Source organism: Sphaeramia orbicularis, chromosome 2, assembly GCF_902148855.1.
Source record: "Sphaeramia orbicularis chromosome 2, fSphaOr1.1, whole genome shotgun sequence".
NCBI lineage: Eukaryota > Metazoa > Chordata > Actinopteri > Kurtiformes > Apogonidae > Sphaeramia > Sphaeramia orbicularis.
In genome coordinates, this window is record NC_043958.1 from 27,116,069 (window position 1) to 27,138,856 (window position 22,788).

Below are 22,788 nucleotides of genomic sequence, written 5' to 3' on the forward strand. Positions count from 1 at the left end.
GGAAAAGGCAGGAGCAACTGAAACAGGCTACATGCCCACTGTTATTTTATAATAACAAAACTAGACCAAATATATATTTTTATAATAACAAACAACTAGACCAAATATATGAGTCCCTATCAGACTACTACTATGAGTTGTATGTATGTCAGGAATATTTACCTGGTTGGGTGAAGAACATCTTTTCTCATAAGACAGCCGGTTGGCATCAATGGAGAAGCGGAAGCTGGACCTCTTGATGCTATCCTCGGACTCAGACTTGTGGAACTTGTCCCGACCCCCCCTCTCCTCCTCCTCCTCCCTCTGCTTCCTCTTCTTCCGCCTGTTGCGTCGCTCCTTGGCACTTTTTGAGCTGAGCTTAGACGTCCCTGAAGAGGACTCAGAGGTGGGGCCCCCTCTCCCACTGTACTCTCCACTCTCCGTGGCTGCTGCCGCGGCAACCTGCCATCCAATCAGAGCACAGACACAGTTGTCATAGCGACCAGCGCCTGTCTCGGAGGTTCTTGCCGACTGGAGTGGAGGAGAGAGAGCAGCAGCGGCAGCAGCATGCATGAAGAGCCAAATGAGCCTCAAACACCTTCTAAAAATGGACGGCACAATGTTTTCATGCAACAAAAACCAAAATATTTGTAAAATCTCATCTTTTTACAATACTGTGAGTTTGATATAAGATGTTTAGATGTGGAGTAATTTACAATATCCACATTTTGATGCATAAAATATCTAAAAATTGTGCTACATTCATCTAAATTCAATCCATATTTATATATGTTGTTAAAATACTGTGTTAGATTAAGAGTCTTTAGAAGAATTGCATATCTTTCACACCACAATACCAAAAAGATGCTCCTCTCTACTTTCTGTCAGACTTTCATTTCATAGATATTTGTTGGATTATTTGGACTTCATTAAATGCTTCTACAGGGATGCAATATATAAAAACATATTGAAATTCTACACATTTTCTCCTTACATTTTCCCTGAAATCTGCATAATGTAAAGGAGTGAATGCTCTCTAGCACATTACAAGGAATTAGAATGGTGACTGAACACCAAATCATCCATTTAACTGTCACGACAACATAACACAATCAGCAACAACAATCTGAATGTGCAACACCCCGATAAGCCATTGTTGTGTCTAGAAGAATAAAAGCAGAGGAGGTCTGAGAGGGAAACATAACACACAGCAGCAACAAGAAGATAAGCAATCCTGACCTTCCACAAATGAGGATGAGCTAGAAAAGATCAGTCATGTATCTGATGGGATTTTTGAAGATTGTAATACAGAAGAAATAGCCTTAAATCTTGTCTACAGATTTTCCCTCAAGCTGCCTCTAAACTGGCTTGATAAAAGTGTTATTTGCCAAATGATTAAAATACAACCAGACCACACAGTGACCACAAAAATATGCATCTATCTGTGAATTTTATATGTGTGTAGTATGTTAATGTCGCTTTGAGACATTAGCAAACAAAGAAGGTTTCATGTTGGGGTAAAAATAACAAAGGGACCGGAAAAAAGTCGCCTCTTTAGCTAATGGACTTATCTGTGTGTAGCTAATGCATCTCATAAATGTAGGTGCAGCTTTTGTGCAAACTTTTTTCACAATAGAAAAGGCTGGAAAAGCAGGCAGAGCAATGTTTTACTGATAACATTAACAATGGATCTGTTCCATTTTATTGAATTTTAATGACAATTCCAGTGAACCAAGATGCAGCTTTAAGGCTTAAAACTAACTATCCTAAACTGGATGCATGTGTTTTATAATGGCACTAATAACACCCATTTCCTCCCTTTAATTGCCATACTATTTTTAGAATACCACAGAAAGATTAATATGTTTCAGTATACAGATAAATAAGATATATTATGTGGACTGAGTTGTGAAGAGTGTGAAGCTACGTCAGGTAATATTACAATGTCCGCTGAATTCTACAGTTGCTATGTCAAGTATCCCTTATTAGAAGTGCCTGTCCTTAATTGGTGGTTACTAGCAACTGAGAGAACTCCACAAATAGAAAGAAAAGGATAGAGGAAGCATTTGAATTAACTTTTTATTCTTCTTCTAACCTTGAATTTTTCATTACATACAGCTATAGGTGTATGAGTAGAAATGGCAAAGTAATGGCAATGTGTAAAACAGTATTTACATTTTACATTACATTTTACTGATCTGCCTTGGCAGAGGTCTGCGCTCTCCGAGTGCTTCTACACTGAACAAAAATATAAACGCCCCACTTTTGTTTTTGCTCCCATTTTTCATGAGCTGAACTCAAAGATCTAAAACTTTTTCTGTGTACACACAAGGTTTATTTCTCTCAAATATTGTTCACAAATCTGTCTAAATTTGTGTTAGTGAACACTTCTTCTTTGCTGAGATAATCCATCCACCTCACAGGTGTGGCATATCAAGATACTGATTAGACAGCATGATTTTTGCACAGGTGTGCCTTAGGCTGGCCACAATAAAAGGCCACTCTAAAATGTGCAGTTTTATCACACAGCACAATACCACAGATGTCACAAGTTTTGAGGGAATATGCAATTGGCATGCTGACTTCAGGAATCTCCAGCAGAGCTTTTGCCTGTGAATTGAATGTTCATTTCTCTACCATAAGCCATCTCCAAAGCTGTTTCAGAGAATTCATGAAGAAGACTGTGCGAGGAAAATGGTGGTCACACCAAATACTGACTGGTTTTCTGACCCCCCTGGACCACCCAATATAGTAAAACTGCACATTTTAGAGTGGCCTTTTATTGTGGCCAGCCTAAGGCACACCTGTGCAATAATCCTGCTGTCTAATCAGCATCTTGATCTGCCACACCTGTGAGGTGGATGGATTATCTCAGCAAAGGAAAAAGGAGAAGTGCTCACTAACACAGATTTAGACAAATTTATGAACAATATTTGAGAGAAATAGGCCTTTTGTGTACATAGAAAAAGTTTTAGATCTATGAGTTCAGCTCATGAAAAATGGGAGCAAAAACAAAAGTGGGGCATTTATATTTTTGTTCAGTGTAGTTTTAGTAATGTTTATGTACTGGAGGCTCACACAAATACAGACATTGTAAAAGAAAATGAATAAGTTTGCATTTTAAACTATTATAGTGCAATTTTTAGAGCAATTTGGAGTTAAATGAAGTTCAAAGGGGCAAGAGTTCAATTCCAACTCTGGCTGGTGGGGGTGTGGGGGGCTTTCTGTGTGAGGTTTGCCTGTTCTCCCTGTGTTTGCATGGGTACTCCAGTTTCCCAACATCCAACCAGATGCACTTAATAGGTTAACTGAACCACCTAAAATCACAAATTGGTGATGTGAGAGTGAATGGTTGGCTGTATGTTAGCCCTGTGACGTGTTCAGGGTGTACCCCACCTTTGCCCTTTGGTAACTGGGAAAGGCTCTATCCCCGCTGCAACCCTCTCAAAGATTAACCGATTCAGAAAAAAAAATGAATAAATGACTGAATGAAGCCCAGACTGCTTGGATTGACTGATAAAGCAAAGTAGCCATATGTAGTTCTGCAGAAAACTGAGGATGAAATATACTAAGATGCACTGAGAATCACTGTGGATGTCTGTGGCTGATAGGTGACCTCTAATATAATTGAATCATGAGGCTAGCAAAGATTCAGACACCAATGAAACAAAAAGCACTGGTAAAAATAAAATATACAGTGGGTATGGAAAGTATTCAGTCTCAAATTTTTCATTCTTTGTTGTATTGCAATCATTTGCTAAAATCATTTAAGTAATTTTTCTTCCCTCATGAATGTACACACAGCACCCCATTTTGACAGTATTGAGTAGAAGCACCCTTTTGAGCTAATACAGCCATGAGTCTTCTTGGGAAAACCTAAATAATGTTCTTGAACATAAAAAGATAAATGACCCTGTGATAACTCAGGAAAGTGTCACCAAACAGGTTAGAGAGGCGAATGTTCGTAAAGCTACTTGCCCTGATTTCATCTGTGGGAGAACATTGCACTAAACGGCTCAGTGGGGTGTTCACAAAACAGTTTCAGTTGTGTCTGAACAGTGTATATATCCCAAAATTGTGTAAAAACCTCCAACATTATTCCCTTGCCTAAATCTGAAAGGCCTAAAGAAGTGAATGAATTCAGGCCCATAGCTTTCACAACCCTTGTGATGAAAAACTTTGAGAAAATCCTTAAAGAAATGATCCTTGGCTTTATTGACGGCAACCTTGATCCACTGTAGTTTGCATACCAGGCAGGAAAACAAGTGGACGATGCCAAGATTTTATTTTGGACAAAATATATGAACATTTAGAAAAACCCCGGTTCCATGTCAGAATTTTATTTGCTGATTTCTCTTCTGCTTTTAATAAGATGCAACCACATGTTTTAATTGAACATCTAGCATCTTATTTTTACCCCTCTGTCAGTTAAAACATTTAAATCACCAATAAAATCTGCTCAGATCAGTGGGTTTTAGTGAATGGCCAAATGTCTGTCATCTCCAGCACTGGTTCGCCCCAGGGCAGTGTTCTCTCGCCCCTGCTTTACATTATGTATACAGACACCTGCAGAGTCAGCCAGGAGGGCAGTTATATGGTCAAGTTCTAAGACGACAGTATTCTGTTGTCTCTTCTACAGGACCCTGAATCAGGGCATGGCAGAGCCCTGTCTGATATTGTCACATGGTGTGGAGACAAAATGTGGATCTCAACGTGACAAAAACTAAAGAAATGATTATTGACTTAAGGAAAAAACCTTCAAAGCATAATGTGAATACCATCAATGGTGAAAAGGTTGAAACTGTGGAGACCTGCAAATACTTGGGCACAATATTTGACTCCGATCTCAAATTTGATAAAAACACTGAGGCTGTTGCAAAATAAGGTCAACAACGTATCTACCTGCTGCGGAAATTGAATTCTTTTAATGTATCTAAATCCATTTTATGTGGGTTTTTCTTTATCATACTTTTATTGAGAGTCTTTTAACTTTTTCTTTGATGTGTTGGTTTTATGGGTTGTCAGTGAAAGACAAAACCAGCTTGTCCAGCATTGTCAAAACTTGTGCCAGGATCATGGGTGTGCAGATTCCCGATTTACACTCTGTGGAGCAGGCAAGTGCTCCAAAAAGCAAAGAGCAGTACTGGTCACTCAGATCATGTGCTTAGAGCAGTGTATGACTTTCATCACAAATTTTTCTTCAAATTTGTAAAAACCCAGGTGATAGCCTCCTTATCACTAATCCATAAGTCTTTCCGTGCTAATGCATCTAAATCACTTCCCTCACAGTGAACAACTTCGAGGTGTACTCCAATCACAAGTCATCTACTGGTGTAAACATCATCAGAAGCACTGACTTACATTTACAACTTAAATTCTAATATTTCTTCCATGAAATTGTATACATTTATTCCCAATAGACTATTCTGTTCATTTCTTAGCATTTCTCTTGGCTGTACTGCTTCCAGTACGTGTACGTGGATATAATATATTCTATCCAATCAGATTTCAGTCTCTATGTGTTGCCAGGGTTGATCTAATCTGCCCCAGGACTTCAAAATGAGTAGTGAAGGCCCATGTAACTTAAACTGTATAACATCATGACTTTCTTTAACCAATCAGATTTCAGTTTCAACTCACACAGCCAGCCCCCGATGTCGTCAGTATTTATTCTTCCTCTGATTAGATGGTAAGATCAAAACTTATTTGATATCGTTTTGGCAATATTATTTTTGATTCATGCCAATAAATCTCATTTTATTTGAATTGAACTGAACTATATATAATATTAGGGCTGTCAAAACGTATGTCTTAATGCAGATTAATCCATCATCATGATTAATCTGATTAAAAATGTTAACGTAATTAACCTATGTGCAGTGCAAAACGACTCTGTACGTCTCTGGCAAGCAGTTTGTCCAAGTGGAGTTACTGTCGCGCATTCGCAAATGGGCAGTTGATCGAGTAGTGACAAGTGAATCTGCTTGCTCATGCAAAATTAAATGTGATTAATATAGATTCAATATTTAATCGAGATTAATCAAAATGAATCCATAGCAACCCAGTGATTAATCTCATTAAAAATTTTTATCATTTGACAGCACTAATTAATATATTTGAAGTAGAATTTTTTTACGCCCACAATGGCTGACAGAGGAGAGGAAAACAAACTGATCTCAGAACATACTTAAAAATCCATTTTCAAGGCAAACTTTTCTCGAAAAGCCAGACATAGTGAGGAGAGGTCGGCCAACCCTGATGCTTGCTAGCTGGTCAAGAGGACGTTCTCTGCCCTCAAGAGAATAGAAACTTATGTCAGGAATACAAGTGGACTCACAGGCTTGACCTCCATGGTCACAGAAAATGACTTATTGATGGAACTGAAAGGCACGACTCTCCTCGATGACAGAGTCATTGAAGTTTTTCTGGGCTAAAGCTTGTAAGATGTCCTGTTAATGCTGATTTGACATATGAACATCAATATTACCAATCAATATGATACTTATCACAATATAAAATAATATTATGGCATTTGTTATTATACTTTTTTAGCTCATACCCCTGTTACAAAGACCTGTATTCAACACGTCCCAATACTTTTGTCCATTTGTGTATGAATTGCACAGTTATGCTATGAGGATAACAATATGTTTCTTCTTTTGTAATCCATCTCTGAGTATTAATTTTTTCTCCTTGTAGGTTGTCCAAGGACTCCTGTACCCTGAGGGAAGGCAGAGGGCTGTCTGTCATTCTGGACAGCGAATCCCTCTGTTGCCTGGAGCAACGCTGCTTTTGGCAGCACCAGACTTAAAGCTGAGGAATAAACAAAATCTCCACATTTGCATAGAAACAGCCTTCCCCTAGCCCCTCCTCTGTGATTTTAATTATTTAAAGTTCATGTGACACAGCTAGTGGAGCGCTATCTGCTTCTGCATACGGATGGGTTTCCGGTGAAAACAAGGATTGAACGGAAAATTTGCTCTAATTGGTTCACCAATTTAGAAACGTGACAAGAGTCATTTCCTGTTTCTGAGTCACAGCACATCCTGGGAAACATGATCACAGATTACTCTTGGCTGATCCTTTTGCCTCAGAGTCACTCAAGTACATACTGGACAGTTTTTCACAAGCCGCAGGTCTTCTGAACGCTGACATTAAAATAAAAAAACATGATATTAGTTCATTATTATTTTATTCTGCCCTTATTTAAGTACTTCTCAACTATTCTAATCACAGCCACTTTTAGACAGGAGGTATATGCTTCACAGCTTGCAAATACACCATCATTGCTGCATCCGATCTTTGCAATAACCAAAGACATTTCACTAAATAAGGATTTCCTGTTTCAGTGTCTTGTGGGTCGCAGATCCTCTCATTCATTCTAATGGCAGAAGTGAACATGAATTCTGATTTCAACTGATTCTGTTGCCCCAAAGTCACCTGAAGAAAAACTGGACCCATTTTTCACAAGCCACAAATATTCTGAAAATCGGATTTTAAAATGACAATTTCAAGACCTGCTGATCTGGACAAAATTGACTTTGTTTAAGCCCTAACTCTTATGAGATCTTGCAAAACACACATCTCATCCGAATTAGATAATATTATTGTATTTAGACCTTATTAATCTGCTTCTATACATGACCTGTAGCTTCTGACCATGCCCATTTAAGAGACAGGAAGTTAACAGTTTCATGTTATTGGTGTTATTAGTGTGATGTACCCTGTTAAATCTTTGTAAAAGGGCAATATTTACTGTATAAAATAAAATACTATTTCAAGAAATTTTCTCACTACAAATAAACAACTGCTGAACACATTCATTGTTTCCAAGAAACTACTTCAAAATGATGTTAAGAAAACCACAAAATGATGTTTTCGTGCCAGATACTGCCAAACAGGGGATGACATACATAACAAATTAAAGCTTGGGTTTTAACATTTAAAAGCCCATCATAAATATAGACAAAGTTGAATATCTTGCCTGTGCCTCCTCCTGCTGCCTCTTGAGCTGCTCCAGCATGGCCTGGAACTCCTCCTCCTTCTGCTGAGCCTCCTCGATGGTGGCCTGGTTCTGCTCGTCGTACGCCATGGCCACCACGGCCAAAATCAGATTGACCAGGTAGAAGGAGCCCAGGAAGATCACCAGCACAAAGAAGATCATGTAGGGCTTTCCTGCTGCACGCAGTGTCTAACAGAAAAAATACAGATACAGGGATTGGTTTTTATTTGAGTTAGCATTATTTTTTTTCTTTGTAGCTGCAGAGTTAGTGTTTAGTCATAGTGTTTAGTGGCCATTCCATTGTTTGTTGACTTTGTAAATGTGAAGTACTGCTGCTGCATGAAACAAAACATACTTACATAACAGACAAGGCTACACAATGACACTCCCTTTTGAAAAGAACTCCTACCTAACTAACTGGAAATGTTTGCACAGGCATAAAATGCCTCAGAGATGGTTTGTACTTCATTTCTCTCAACAATGATTTTTTTGATTTTTTTTTTTTTTTTTTTATCAGTGACTGAGTTTAAATGTTCTACCTCTAAATTTCTAAAATATTTTTTGTGCTCTGACTGTAAATAATAATTTCCTACCACAGCTAACCATCTACTTTCTTCCCATCTCACTAAGGAAGAAAAATCTCCCATTAAACTTTAAGGAAATATTGATATTTATAAACTACATGGACAAAAATATTGGGGCACATCATGGCTACATCTGTAAGATGTCCTGTTCATGCTGATTTGACATATAAACATCAATATTAATAATCAATATATTTATCACAATATCATAACATTTGTCATTATAGTTTTGTAGCCCAGACCTGTTAGAAAAGAAACACCTGAATTCATCACGTCTCAATACTTTTGTCCATGTAGTGTATGATTTAGGTAATTATGCTAGGAGACTAACAATATGCAGTTGCATGGGAACTCGGTTTTATAATTTTAAGATATAGGTATTCTGTGTTCCAGTATGATCACAAAATATCCTGGATAAACTTGTCCAACCAACCTGCTGGTAGAGGTTTTCCCAGTAATCCTGCGTCATGAGTCGGAACAGCGAGAGAAAGGCCCAGCTGAAGGTGTCGAAGCTGGTGTAGCCGTAGTCTGGATTACGACCCGCTTTAACGCATACAAAACCCTCTGGACAAAGCCTTTCAGGACACAAGTGTGAAAATATTTACAATAATTAAACAGAAAGAAAACAAAGTCTAATCACATATCATTAAGGTATGCTTAAACAGCTTAAATAGTTTCTGAACAATATGGAAAAACAAGAGATAGGTTGAACATTTTCCATATCCCATTAGATGAAATGCACCCATAATTAAGCAGTGGTTTAAATTCCTGTGATGCCTCAGCGCGGTGGCGAGTGTCGACACTAATTGTGCGTACTCGGTTTTGTGGCGCATTTAATTGGCCATATAAATAAAACATGTCAAGTCTTACCCAGCGCCACTTCCATTCCCACAGAGCAAAGCATCCCTCCGGCCAGGGAGGTAATAGTAATTACCTAGAGGAGGAGAAACAGTGGGACGTTCAGTCAGAGTAAGGCAGCAAAACATTCAGAAACAGGAAAGAAGACGTGTCATATTTTTATGTCCAGTCTGGATGTGTGGTGCAGTGTCCAAAACAGAAAGAAGGGAGTGATTAGTTTTCACAGCTCACATCCTGGGGACATTAGTCATCCTTTTCCACATGTATGTGCATGTGTGAAAACAGTTTGTCACTATTATTGCATAATCTCCTTATTGCTGTTATTTGTGTTAATTGCATAACTTTATCGATATGATCACAATTTCATAAAGCTGCCAGTTGGATGAGCACCCTGGTAATGTCTGAGTATTCGCCAGTTAAAGTTTACAATATTAACACAGACCTGAATTTTTAGTCTCAGTGCAACAACAGAATTTTACTCAGAAATTTCTGATTACACCCAAATCCAGCACTGAATGACACAGGAAATCATACCTGCCTGTGGCCATCAGACTGTTTAACTCCACCTTATAACCACATCATCATAATTACACACAACAATATTTTTGCACACTTATGTATATTTCTTTAATTATCATATGGATAATATATTGTCTTGTACATATTGTACAAATTGCTGTTCTAATGTTGGGTCTTATACTTGAATGGAGTGAGTGCAACACCCAATAATTTGGATTAAGAAAGCATTCTGATAAACTTTATTTGATGAACCATAAATGTGTTATCACCCATGCTTTTGCCATATAAAGCATGACACCTGCAAAGACATGGTGTTACACAAGTATTTAGATACATTTATAGCTTTAATAAGTTTATCTTTAGTTAAAGATGTTAGCTATTGTTATGTTAGTTCTGGGTTTACTGTTTTTACATTCTGCTTGTATTTCTATATCTTGAGCCCTTTTGTGGGGCAGAGTAAACCCTATAAATCAAAGCCTTCAATATAAATGATAATCTACTTGAAATATAGCTTTTATTACTTGGTACATAGCTTTTATATGCATTTTTATTTTATTTTTGTATAAATTGTTTGTTGTATTCATTCCGGCTGCCTTCTGACCCATTGCATCAAAATCTTGTTTTGATGAAAATCTGAATGACAAATAACGGATGTCTATGTCTATGAAATCTAAATGTTTTTACACCATATGCACAAACATTTTGGTATTTCTTTGGATACCCCATTCCTGTTGATTTAAAAGATTATTATAATAAAATGTTTATACTAGTTGCTGTCAATAATTAGAACAATATATTTCAAATCAATATTCCTTGAAAATTGAAAGGCTGATTTTTCTTCCAGAGTGACAGTTGAAGACGCTACACGGTAGAGGTAAAGTATTTAAAAGTCACAATGATGGCAAAGATGCCAATGTGTGCCTGTTAAAAGGGTGTGTTTCCTTGCCACTGTCACCAAGTGTTTGCTCCTGGAGGATTCTGTTGGGTTTCTGTAAATTGGCTTGAGAGTCTGGTTTTGACCAGCTCGATGTAATCATGAGATAACTTTTGTTATGATTTGGCGCTATAAATAAACTTTGATTTAATGATTGAACTGATTACTGATTACTGAAGCATTTTGTAAACATATATGATGATGTCAAGAAAATGTATCATTAGGGTGAAAATAAAAGTATTAAGTGCAATAATATTTATCATTGTAATATTTATCATATCGCCCGGCACTAATTTGTATGACAGTTATTCATCGACTAAAATGTAATGATCATTTTCGACAGCCCTAATCACAGCCTCTCTGCTCTGTCCAGAAATCAAAATTACATCCACTTTCTCAATAATTACCAACAAGCAGTCCCTGACATAATTAAAATGCCTGGTTTCATGATATCTGTGCAATTTTCATCAGCTCTGTCTGCCTCCTCTTTTTTCTTCTAGCGCTCTGGCATCGGTTTGTCATGTAGCTGGTGCACGTCTTCTCAATATCCTGCTGGCGGTCAGTGACTCAGCCTCTTCTAGCACTTTAGGCTGCTCATGCCACACAGATGGGTGACTGGAGAATGATGAAGAGTAGCACGGCGATGAAAGTAGAGGGTTTATTGTTGTGGCGATTATCCGCCACATTTGCCGCGTTCTCCCACCAGCCTTTGCCAGAGAGCTCAGCCCCTGCTCCCAGCCACTGCTGTCACTACCTATCATGGCATCCTGACCAACCCCCCTGCATGCCCATCAACATCAACCACCCTAACCATCTCTGCATAATATGAAGTAGCCGGTATATGACTCAGGCCATCTCGGGCGAATGCTAACTTGACCCCGGTTAACCCCTGCACGCCTGGCAGACATGTAACAGTGCTTTCACGCCGCTTAACTCGACTTACGATCGTCGTTGATGTACTCATCCCAGACTTCTGTTGTGTTCTGCACAAAAGTGGTGTTGATTTCAGAATGGCTGCCGTTAAAGAACATCAGCTCATCCAAGGTGATGTTGCTGCTGTTGGTGGCATTGCTGGACACAGGCCGACGCAGACACTTCTGCCTGAGGTTTCCCATAAAGAGCTGCAGGCCAATGAGAGCGAAGACGCTGAGGCAGAACACGGTGAGGATCATCACATCCGACAGCTTTTTTACCGACTGGATCAGTGCACCGACAATGGTCTTCAAACCTAAATGAGAAAAAGGGTAAGGGGACAGGAGTGGGACATCAGAGAATGATTACTGCCAGCTAATTACAGCCACAGGCTTGTAGAGAGAAGAAGCTGCTAATTGGAGCTTACAGTAGCAAGCAGCCGAGGGGATCTGCACTGGAGGTTCCTATATGAGCCGTCTGCGGTCATACAGGAACCAGACCGACACAGATCACTGCTCGTCTTGGATAAACCACTAGAGAAAAGTATGTTTCTCATGCCCAATGTAAGTGCTATGGGATTGGTCTCTGGGTCAGTGATGTAACATGTTACTGGGGATGAAAAGCTATGTTACATTGGACCTTATGCAGGAAGCAATAATGTAAGTACGATTTCACTCTTATTTTGTTAGGATTTAGGATTTGCTTTTATTTTTTCTTACCCACTGAGACTCTTACTTTTCTTACATCTTACTTTTGTTCTATTCTTAGGTAACAGAATTCTTGAGAGCGATCATATTACTGTTTTATTTTTTAATTTAAAAAAAAATGTTAAGACCCCATGAAATCACATTTGAGGCTTGAATTGTTTTTCCAAAGGGCAAGGACCTCAGCTCCAAATTAAGCCAATGCATTAGTATCTAAAACTTGTAATACCACTAATAATGTAGATGATGCTCCAAAAAATCCTGGCTCGCACAGACTTATATTATTCATTCATTTTCTGGTTTATTTAATATTACTATATTAATAATATTATCATTACAGGTTTTCATGACAGACAACTCGACTGTATTTCTGGTGGGTCAGTAAACTAGCACTTACCATTAGCTCAACTCTGACCTCCTACAAACCTGCAGCTCTGCCCCTTTTGTCCAAATATGGTCACTTCTGGCTCCAAAAAGCCAACTTAGCAACAGCCAAATCACAAACTACTGGCTTCAAAATGGTTGTTCAGAAACAAATTATTGGGGTCAAGGTCAAGGTTCCTCCGTCTAGTAATATATTGATATATATAAAAGTCGATAGGTTTTGTGCTTTACATCGCCTACACTCCAGTATCTGAAATGTCACAAACGATTATAACATTTTTGATCCTGTACTTTTGCCTCATGTTCTATCACTTAATGGGTGCAATCAATCAGAGTAGAGTGGGCATTTAGGGAGGGGGTAGCAGTCCAACATTCCTGTTTTTACCTGAAATACGTAAATATGCAAAAGCAAACAGCAATCCGCTGGCTATTTCATTTGTGGGCTAAAGAAAAACTATAAGGCTAGTTAAAACAACAAAAAACATTTGATGTTTTCTCAAGTTGCTCAAGTTTTTTTTTTTTTTTTTCTTACAGGATTTCTCCAGATTTTGATTATCTGCACACAACACCCATGAAGCTGTGTGCCTGCATTATTTCAGGATTCTCTCCCATTTCCAAATGAATGAAACCGTGATGATTGTATTTTACCATACTTTTACAAAATTGGTTTTAACTATTTATTTCACTGATTGATATGCCCCAATTTAGCCCAGGATCTCTGTACCCAAGAGAGTTTGAGAATATAGACAGCTCCAAATTCACCCTTTGCACGGGAAATTTCAGCTTTATAGCGCTAGTGTGTACAGTGGGTATATTATTTTATTGTATTATTCGACCAGTCTGTCTATTGTCTGTTGGGTCAAAACAGACGTATTTTTTAATTGCAAAACAGTTCACCATGCGGTGCAAATACATCAACCTGAACCTTAACCTGAACCTGTCCTTTCATAGTGCTCAGGGTTGTTTTACTTATGCTAGTAACAAACGATCAGCTAAAACCTTCAATTTACTTTCTTCATTCAACTCTGGGAAAGAGAAGAGTTGAAATTATTTCTCTTTAACTAAAAAGCAACAGTAAAAATAGGAGAAATTTAGGATTACGCTGCTGCACAAGGCCCAATACTGATATGCAGTGCTGTTCTGAATTTTGGTCGTTTTTGTGCAGTTGCAACAAGCAGTGCAAAGTGCTACATCATCTGTATGGAGTCAATATTGATGCATTTGACTGAACCTACTGTTGTTCATGTAAACTTAGCATGCAATGTCACAGTACTGGTCTGATGTCTTTCTATTAGTGGTAATTGAAAGATTGGACACATGGAGAAAATCACAAACAAAAAATGTGAAATACACGATGGGCTGGATCGACTAAAGATTTGTGGGTATTAAAACATGTGCAAACTCATTGCAAATGCAAAAAGATGTACAAACTGATTTACTAACAGTGTGCACTAAGGGTTGTGTCTTTCGAAGGTGCAAAATAGCGTGTCTGCATCCAGTTAGCACGCTTGCCACAATGAATATGCAATATAGGGCATTATACGCAATTGTGCATGTGCTGGGAGGAGAAAATGCAAATATATTAATTTAGCACACACAAAGTGATTCATCAAACCTGAAAGCAATTTTGTTCATAGAAACTGCGTCTACATTTAACACGTCTCAAAAGGAGGTGCAAACGGTTTGTATGTGTAATTGCACACACGGCTGCGGTTACTGTCACAAGAAGGAGACATCGATATGATGAAACGAGATGCAGAGAATGCATTTTTCACCCTTGTGTGAACATTTTTGGAATGATGGAAGAAAAAACAGTTGAGACGTATGCCCCCCCCCCCCCCCCCAAGCAAAGGCTACTTGTCCACTTGATCTGATGGGTGTGATTAAAGATACGCACTGACATTAGGCTACAGTGTGACAAAATTAAATGCCCCTGACAGTTTTTCAATCCAACAACACCTCATCACCATCTCTAAAATGAATCCAGCTCTGCTTTCCAGCAATGTAGAACTTCTCGATGAACTAGCAAATGATTTGGGGACAGTCACAGGGAGGACTCATGCAACACCTTCTATGACAAAACTCTACACGTCTGGATCATTCCAGTTACTGTTGCCATTAATACTGGTGTATCCCAGAGCAGTTTTTACAATGTATTGCCTCCATGACAACAAGCAGTAATGCACACAAAATCCTCATTTAAATAGGGCGATCTTCAAGACTTTGCACCTGTTGACATTTGCGCAAGCAATCTTGGTAAATCACCTGCAAACCGTGGTTCAACCCCACATGCAAAATTGTAGATTTCACACGCAAATTAGAACATGCAAATTGGGATCTTAGTAGATCTGGCCCACTGTGTGTAATTTTCTCATGTCGCCATATTTCCTCAAATAAAACAGGGTCTTTCATAATGAACAAGGGTGCAGCTGACACAAACAAATAGAGGTCAGAGTGGATAAAGTCTTGGTACTTGTCATACAATGTGTACATCAGTATGACCATTCATTATCAGTGCAGAAATGTACTGTAGTGTGTTTCACAGACTTCAAACAGTCCAATTGTGTTTTACTTATTCATTGTGATCCATTTTGCTTTGTATCCATTTAATCCCATCTTTTATTGTGTAACATTTTCGGGCAACTACATGCACCAAAAGCAAGTCTTGTTTGGAGGAAGAGCGAGAATTAGAAATAAAGCTCTACAGCTAATACAGCACTGGTTCAAATAAAACCTGTAACTTTCTGTTGATGAGTTTAAAAAACTTATTTAATTTGCACAACCTGTAAGGGAAATACAGTTGTCTTTAAATGTCTATCGATGAAAAATCAATGAACCAAATAATTCCTGTTGCACTTTTTATCCTTGAGAGTTGACAAGCAGATGACATGTTATGTCAGGGACATACTGACATAAGCCTGCACTCCTTGCACTAGTATTTGCACTGCCACAAAAACAGAACCAAAATATGAAAGCTGTGTTAAAATGTGCTTGCGAATGTGTTGTAGTTAGATTATCTTTAAACACATATCCAATGACAAAATTTCTTTCACAGGACCACAGGATCTTTCGCTTGACCTTTTAGTTAATTTGTGTCATGAGTAGTGTTAATCTATAGAAGGCCATTACCCACCACCACTCACCATATCACAATTTCTCAAAAAACACACAACATTGAACAGGACATGCACAGGAAAACAAGGTAAGGAGGAGCCCTACACACACAAGTGCTTGCCACCAGAAAATCTGCTTTTGCAATGTCTCATGCAAAAAGGAAAAACAAATAGTGCACAAAATCTACTTGTAAGGCTCCCAAGGCAAGAATAGATTTCAACCAAAAAGAATTCTGCCTTAAAGGATGTATCTAAAAGCTAAGAATCCTGTCAATCTGTGCAGATTGGAGCTAGATTCCAGCTTTTACTGGCCTTGGGACAAAGGCAGCATGAGGGACAGCAACGGGCGCTGTCAAGGCTTAGCTACAGTGAGATGAGCTGATAGGGGGGGCGGGTGCTTGGATGTTAGCGAAACGCCAGTTAGCCATTAGCATTTCATTAACCTTATGGGCCTGGATGGCTCTCTCACCTGGTATGACTGATATAGTTTTCAGGGCTCGCAAAACCCTGAAGGTTCGCAGTGCTGAGACATTGCCCAGGTCCACAAACTCTGTGACATATCTGTAAGGGAAGGGAGGGGAAGGAGGAAGGAGGGGGGAGGAAGTCGGGTATGGGGGGTGGAGGCATTTCGGAAGAGGTATGGGGTACATACGCACACACATGTCAGACACACGCACCCACACATGGCATGACAAGACCAAAGGAGGGTCATGGGAAGGGGGGAAAGGAGGGAACGGCAAACGGTCACACACAGAGGACAAATGGCAGGAGTGCTGGCAGCAGGCGCCGGCAGCCTTACCTGGTATTACTGAGATAGTTTTCAAAGCTCGCAATACTCTGAATGTTCGCAGAGCTGAAACATTGCCTAGGTTTACAAACTCTGTTATATACCTGCAGGATCAAATGCACAGTTACAACACAGAATTGCACAGAAGGCACAAACCCATTACATGTGCACAAACACCTGAAAAAAAAAAAGAAATCTCTCATGAAGGCATCACAGGGATCTCTCAGTCAGAATCCTATTATATTACGTGACCAGTTAGTAATCCTTCATGCCAGACAGAAACACTATGATTGCAAAGACAACTTACATGCACTGTGTAACCTAATTCTGAGGGCTGCGTCTTGTAGAGTTTCAAGACAAGTACATGAAGTCATTCAAGCGTAATGTGGGCCAGGATATTTCATGGTTTGGGGGCTCACATCCATTATAAGAAACTAGACTTAAGATTTGTGGCTATGCTTTCAGAAAAAAGTGCACCAATAAGCTGGTGAAATCTCCAGATTATCACCCCCTCCCGCATTCAGCCTGTTCTTCTCCTCACATGGAGTGGGATTTAATAAACTGCTAGGTTGATTAGCATTAAAAGCATTTGGCCTCTTAATCGACGCCAGATTACGTTAACATGATCCTAATGATGGTTGTCATAATACTTACGCCATGAGAATAACACTGAAATCCAGCCAGTTCCACGGATCCTTGAGGAAAGTGAACTTCCCCATGCAGAAGCCCCTGGCCAGGATTTTTATGAGGGACTCAAATGTGTAAATCCCTGTGAATGTGTACCTGAAGGAAACAAAGGAGGAAAACATTATGCTTTAGGTTAAAAAATGTTTTGCTGTTGCTAATAAATCAATGTAAGAAGAGAAAATGCATTTTTGGGGACTTACTCTACATTCTTGGCCCAGTCTGGGGGATTACTGAGGGTCATGAAAGCACAGTTGGTCAGGATGGTGCACATGATCAACATGCTGAACATCGTACAGACAAAGTCAAGGAATATGCAATCTTTACGACACATGTTTTTCAAATATTGCCTTTATAGATATATCTAAATGCTAAGGATTATTAGCAATGAGAAGACTAATATTTGGAACCAATAAACATCTGCCATAAGCCTTTAAACTGTCTGTCAAATCAATTAAAATGTGTCAAATTTAACAACATTATAACAGTGTTTATTTATTTATTTTATTTTTCACATTGAAGTGGAAGGTTTTCAAGTGAAATGGAAAAAAAAAATGCTTGTTTCTGGGTATAACTATTTGTGACATTAAGATAAGAGATACTGATACAAATATTATAAATATACACAGTATCTGATCCAATAATCATGGTTGATAATCATTTGATTCCCTGATTTGTATTTCAGGTATTCCCCAATTAAAAGTGTCTGTATGTACAACCATATCACAGAACAATAACAACACCATCAATACGTTTCATCTGTTACTGGAGAAAAAACATCTGAACTTGACTAAATCTGATGTGCTGATACCACATCTGAAATCAGAATTTCTCCAGCAGGATTTTGAGTTATGTGAACATGTTAAAAAAAAACATAAATTTTCCACTCGTGTGCCAAAACCTTGTATTGTGTTTTCACAATGAGCTAAACTGGTCAATGTACTTAAAGATATGAACATCAAGCCCAGTGAAAGCTAGACCTATGTACTATGAGTCCATCAGTTTGGATCAAAATTGTTCCAAAATCACTTTCTGTTGGTGAGAGTCCCAACTGTAGAACCAACAGTCATCAGGATCATGTTTGGGTTGAAGCCTTTTGGTAACTGGTTTCCATGTCCTCAACTAATTGATCATAATTAGTTGTTCTATGGTTGAACTTAAATTCTCTACCACTTTCACAAATTCCATTCTGTTAATTCTAGTGCCGAAATTTGAGAAGAAAACAGGATCACTGATGAGTTCTCCGATCCAGGGTGCAGTGAAAATTCCAGCTTTCATTTCAGCTCTGCATCACTTTTGATTGAACCAGTTTTGGTTGGTGACTGAAAGCCATCTGATCACTTAAAATTTATAAAGCCATAGATTTTGGTGTGATATGTTGTTAATGGCTATAGATTGACTTGGGCGTAACTTAAAATCCTGAAATGCTGGAGAAATTCTGATTTCAGATCTGGAATCAGCATACCTGATTTAGGTTAAAACTGCACAGAGTTTGGTAAAATCAGGTATTTTCCTCCCTGTAGCAAAAACATTGTAGACAATTGTATTCTAACATGTCTTTAGCTTCTCATACGGTACAATAAAGTGTTAATCCTAGTGCATGCCTGCAGATTGTAGGCTGTAGACAGTGTGAACCAAGCATGGCATTTAGTCTTCAGCATCAGCATGGTTAAATCCCACTTTTGTCTGATAAACCCTTTAATCCAAATCAAGCTGAGTCCATAGCAGACTCTGAAAGGATATGAGTGCACTAAAACTCTAATAGCTATCCTTCTTAGAGGGTTGAAGGGGCTTAACATGTACAAGGCAGGAGTGGCGTTGAAACGGAAGATTGCCTTCCCGCGATTCAATACTATGAAGGTCTGAAAGAAACACACAGAGATAAAGACAGAATATGTTAAATCTCTCATTGTGGCCGTTGATTGTAACTGTGTACAGCAGAGTATGTGACTGGTTGTATAATGAAGCTGGATCCACCTCAGGCAGGACATGTTTGGCACCACAGTTCAGCTGGCACAACAAGCCAGATAAGCACTTAGCACCTCTGTTGGCTCATGCTTGAAGGGCAGCGATGTGGATGGCTGCATTCATGTTACATAGGATTTCATATCTCACCTGCTGAAAAACCAAAATTGCCAGTTTGTTTAAATTTTAATCCTCTTACTGAGATTAGAGGCGGCCTGGAAGTCAGAAGGTTTGTTGGTTTAGTAAAGTTCTCATGATCACACATATGCATTTCTCAGTCTCTGTATTAAAAAACAATCTGGATATATGAGAAGTATGTACAGCTGTAAAAACAAAAGTTTCAGGGAAAAAACTTGTTCTATAAACCAAAAGGGTAGTAGCCTATTTAATGTGACCCCCCCTTACATTTAATATATCTTTATCCTGTTTGTTCAAACAATATGAGATTCATGGTGTTAATTTTCACACATGTCAGACGTTTCTAATTGTTTGTGCTGCTTCTTGCCACAGGGACAGCGGTCACACTAAACAGTAACTTTAACTTTACAGCTCATTCAGTTCTGCGTTATTTATAGGTGAATGACAGTAAATAAACATCACGTTGTGAGAAGTACTGCGGATTTTGGGTTACAGTTCACAGTGATAAACAATATAGCAAAATGTGGGAAAAGCGACAAGAAATCCCAAAAGAAATCCCTTGCATCTGCCTGCAGAGACTGGCAGCAGAAACAAATCAAAGCCAGTGGGCAAGATGCATAAAATCAGGAATAAAAATGTCTTGTTATGCCAAAGGATGTCAGAATAGGAAAACAAATAAAGATGATCACTAGTCTACATTTTTTTTAAGGAATTGTGCCAATTGTGTGAGATTAAATGCGCTATCTTACATGCTTTAAAAGGTGAATTGGCAAATAAATTATAAAGTGACAGCTAGCTGATGTTTTCAATGCATATAATAAAGTGTTACTCCACATATATATTGGTTTATGTACATTTATGCAATATATATAGAAACCTTCCACTAAAAAGAACCTGAAAAGTGAACACATTATAATGCGCAGACCATATTTTAAAGTAGATCTGGTGGCTCTGAAACATTCATTTTGAGAAATACCCATTCCCTCATTCATTTTCTGAGTTTCACATTTTGGCTCAAGACTGTCTCTGGGAAACTACAGCCAACCAGCATTTTTTGACAGGGACTCAAACTTGGAGATGTTTCACTATGTTTACTCATTTTACTTGTCAGCATTTTACCATTTCAACCTAAACACCTCTTGACAGACTTGACAGGACCCAGATGGACACACACCGGCAATGAGACAATACACTGAATCACTGTTCACAACTAGAACTGAGTAAAGTCTTGAATACATACACTTTACAACACACTGAAGAATCTGTATGCAGCCTCTAGCACATGTATGTATTTGATTCATCAAATACAGTCACTATACAGGAAACTCCCTAAATAGTATTATTTTATCCACATGGCACAGACTGGTGCTACCGTACATTAAAAGTAGCCCTTCCTTTTACAAATACATTTAGTTAACAATATGTAGCTACATAAAAGCTACATAACACTGTGAGAATAAAAGCTACTTTCACATTACACAGTGCATTCTGTTTCCTTCCTTTTAAATGTCTATAAAGGTTTGTATATTTCCCTATCTCAGGGGTCGGGAACCTATGGCTCGCGAGCCAGATGTGGCTCTTTGGATGACTGCATCTGGCTCGCAGATAAGTCTTAGCTGACATTTCTTAACATGATAATCAATAAATAATTCCGCTTTGATCCATACATCCATTTTCTGCTGCACATGTTGCAGATGGCTGGAGCCAACCCCAGCTGTAATTTGGGGTACGGGCGGGTCCGACTTCCAAACTCTTATTTTTATTGGATAATGCGGCTGCCTACATGAGTTGCTGTGAGGTCAAGAAGTCAACTTCCCTCCTTCTAATGAAATGGTCAGCTAGCTAATTTATGCAGCAGGCCCTTGACTAAGAAGATGGCTAAAAGAAAAAAAGATGACGAGTGCCGTACATTTCAGCAGGAATGGACAGAGGAATTCACCTTTGTGGAGAGAGCAGGTTCTGCGGTGTGTCTAATATGCGCTGATAACATTTCTTCAATGAAACGGTCAACTATAAAGCGACACTTCGAGACACGCCATGCTACATTTGCTTCAAAATATCGGGTGGGGGACAGCAGGCAGAAAGCGTGCCAAGAACTACTATGCAGAGTGCAAGCTAGTCAGCAGCAACTCCATGTATAGACCCAATAATGTGACTGGAATTCAACTAGCTTTGCTGGTTCTTTAGCAATAGTGAGGAACGGAAATCCATTCACAGATGGTGAGTATGCTAAAACATTCATGCTTGATGTGGCCAATGAACTTTTTGATGACTTTTTGGATAAAGATAAGATAATCAAGCGAATAAAACAGATGCCTCTGTCGGCAAGAACTGTTCATGATCGTACCATCATGATGGTGGATACCATCAAGTGGAGGATACGCAAGTGAAGGACATAAATGCAGCGCCTTACTTTTCCCTTGCTTTGGATGAGTCAACAGATGTAAGCCATTTATCCCAGTTCAGTGTGATTGCTAGGTATGCTGCAGGTGACGTACTGCGTGAGGAGAGTCTGGCTGTTTTGCCAATGAAAGGGTCAACAAGAGGGGAGGATTTATTCAAGTCTTTCATTGAGTTCACTAAAGAAAAAAATCTACCGATGGATGAACTTATTGCGGTGTGCACTGATGGTGCTCCGTGTATGGTGGGGAAAAACAGAGGATTTGTAGCACTTCTTCGTGAGCATGAAAATAGACCCATATTGAGTTTTCATTGCATTCTACATCAGGAGGCGCTTTGTGCTCAAATGTGTGGCGAGCAGCTTGGTGAGGTGATGTCGCTGGTCATTCGGGTGGTCAACTTTATTGTTGCCCGAGCTTTAAATGATCACCAGTTTAAAACACTGCTGGATGAAGTTGGGAATAATTATCCCGGTCTGCTTTTGCACAGCAATGTGCGTTGGCTATCAAAAGGGAAGGTGCTCAGCTATTTTGCGGCTTGCCTGAGTGAAATCTGGACTTTTCTTGAAATAAAAAATGTCGACCATCCTGAGCTAACTGACACTGAGCGGCTGCTGAAGTTTTACTATCTAGTGGACATGACTGAACATCTGAACCAGCTCAATGTGAAAATGCAAGGCACTGGAAATACAGTCTCATCCCTTCAACAAGCAGTGTTTGGATTTGAAAACAAGCTGGAACTCTTTATCGTGGATATTGAAACAGGTCGTTTATTACACTTTGAAAAACTGAGAGAATTTAAAGATGCGTGCACAGCAAGTGACCC

At 38.9% G+C, this 22,788-nt stretch overlaps 1 protein-coding gene across 1 annotated transcript in view; it reads right to left on the reverse strand.

The window, feature by feature from the left end:
- LOC115433617 (sodium channel protein type 2 subunit alpha-like) overlaps positions 1–22,788 on the reverse strand; it is a 70,858-nt gene that overhangs the window by 35,263 nt on the left and 12,807 nt on the right. The window contains exons 3-11 of the mRNA XM_030155110.1: positions 19,204–19,322; positions 17,664–17,753; positions 17,431–17,559; positions 16,459–16,550; positions 11,820–12,104; positions 9,436–9,499; positions 8,999–9,140; positions 7,964–8,170; positions 163–441 (exon numbers count right to left, since the gene is read on the reverse strand). Coding sequence (XP_030010970.1) covers positions 163–441; positions 7,964–8,170; positions 8,999–9,140; positions 9,436–9,499; positions 11,820–12,104; positions 16,459–16,550; positions 17,431–17,559; positions 17,664–17,753; positions 19,204–19,322 — 1,407 coding nt within the window. The remainder of the gene's footprint in view (positions 1–162; positions 442–7,963; positions 8,171–8,998; positions 9,141–9,435; positions 9,500–11,819; positions 12,105–16,458; positions 16,551–17,430; positions 17,560–17,663; positions 17,754–19,203; positions 19,323–22,788) is intronic.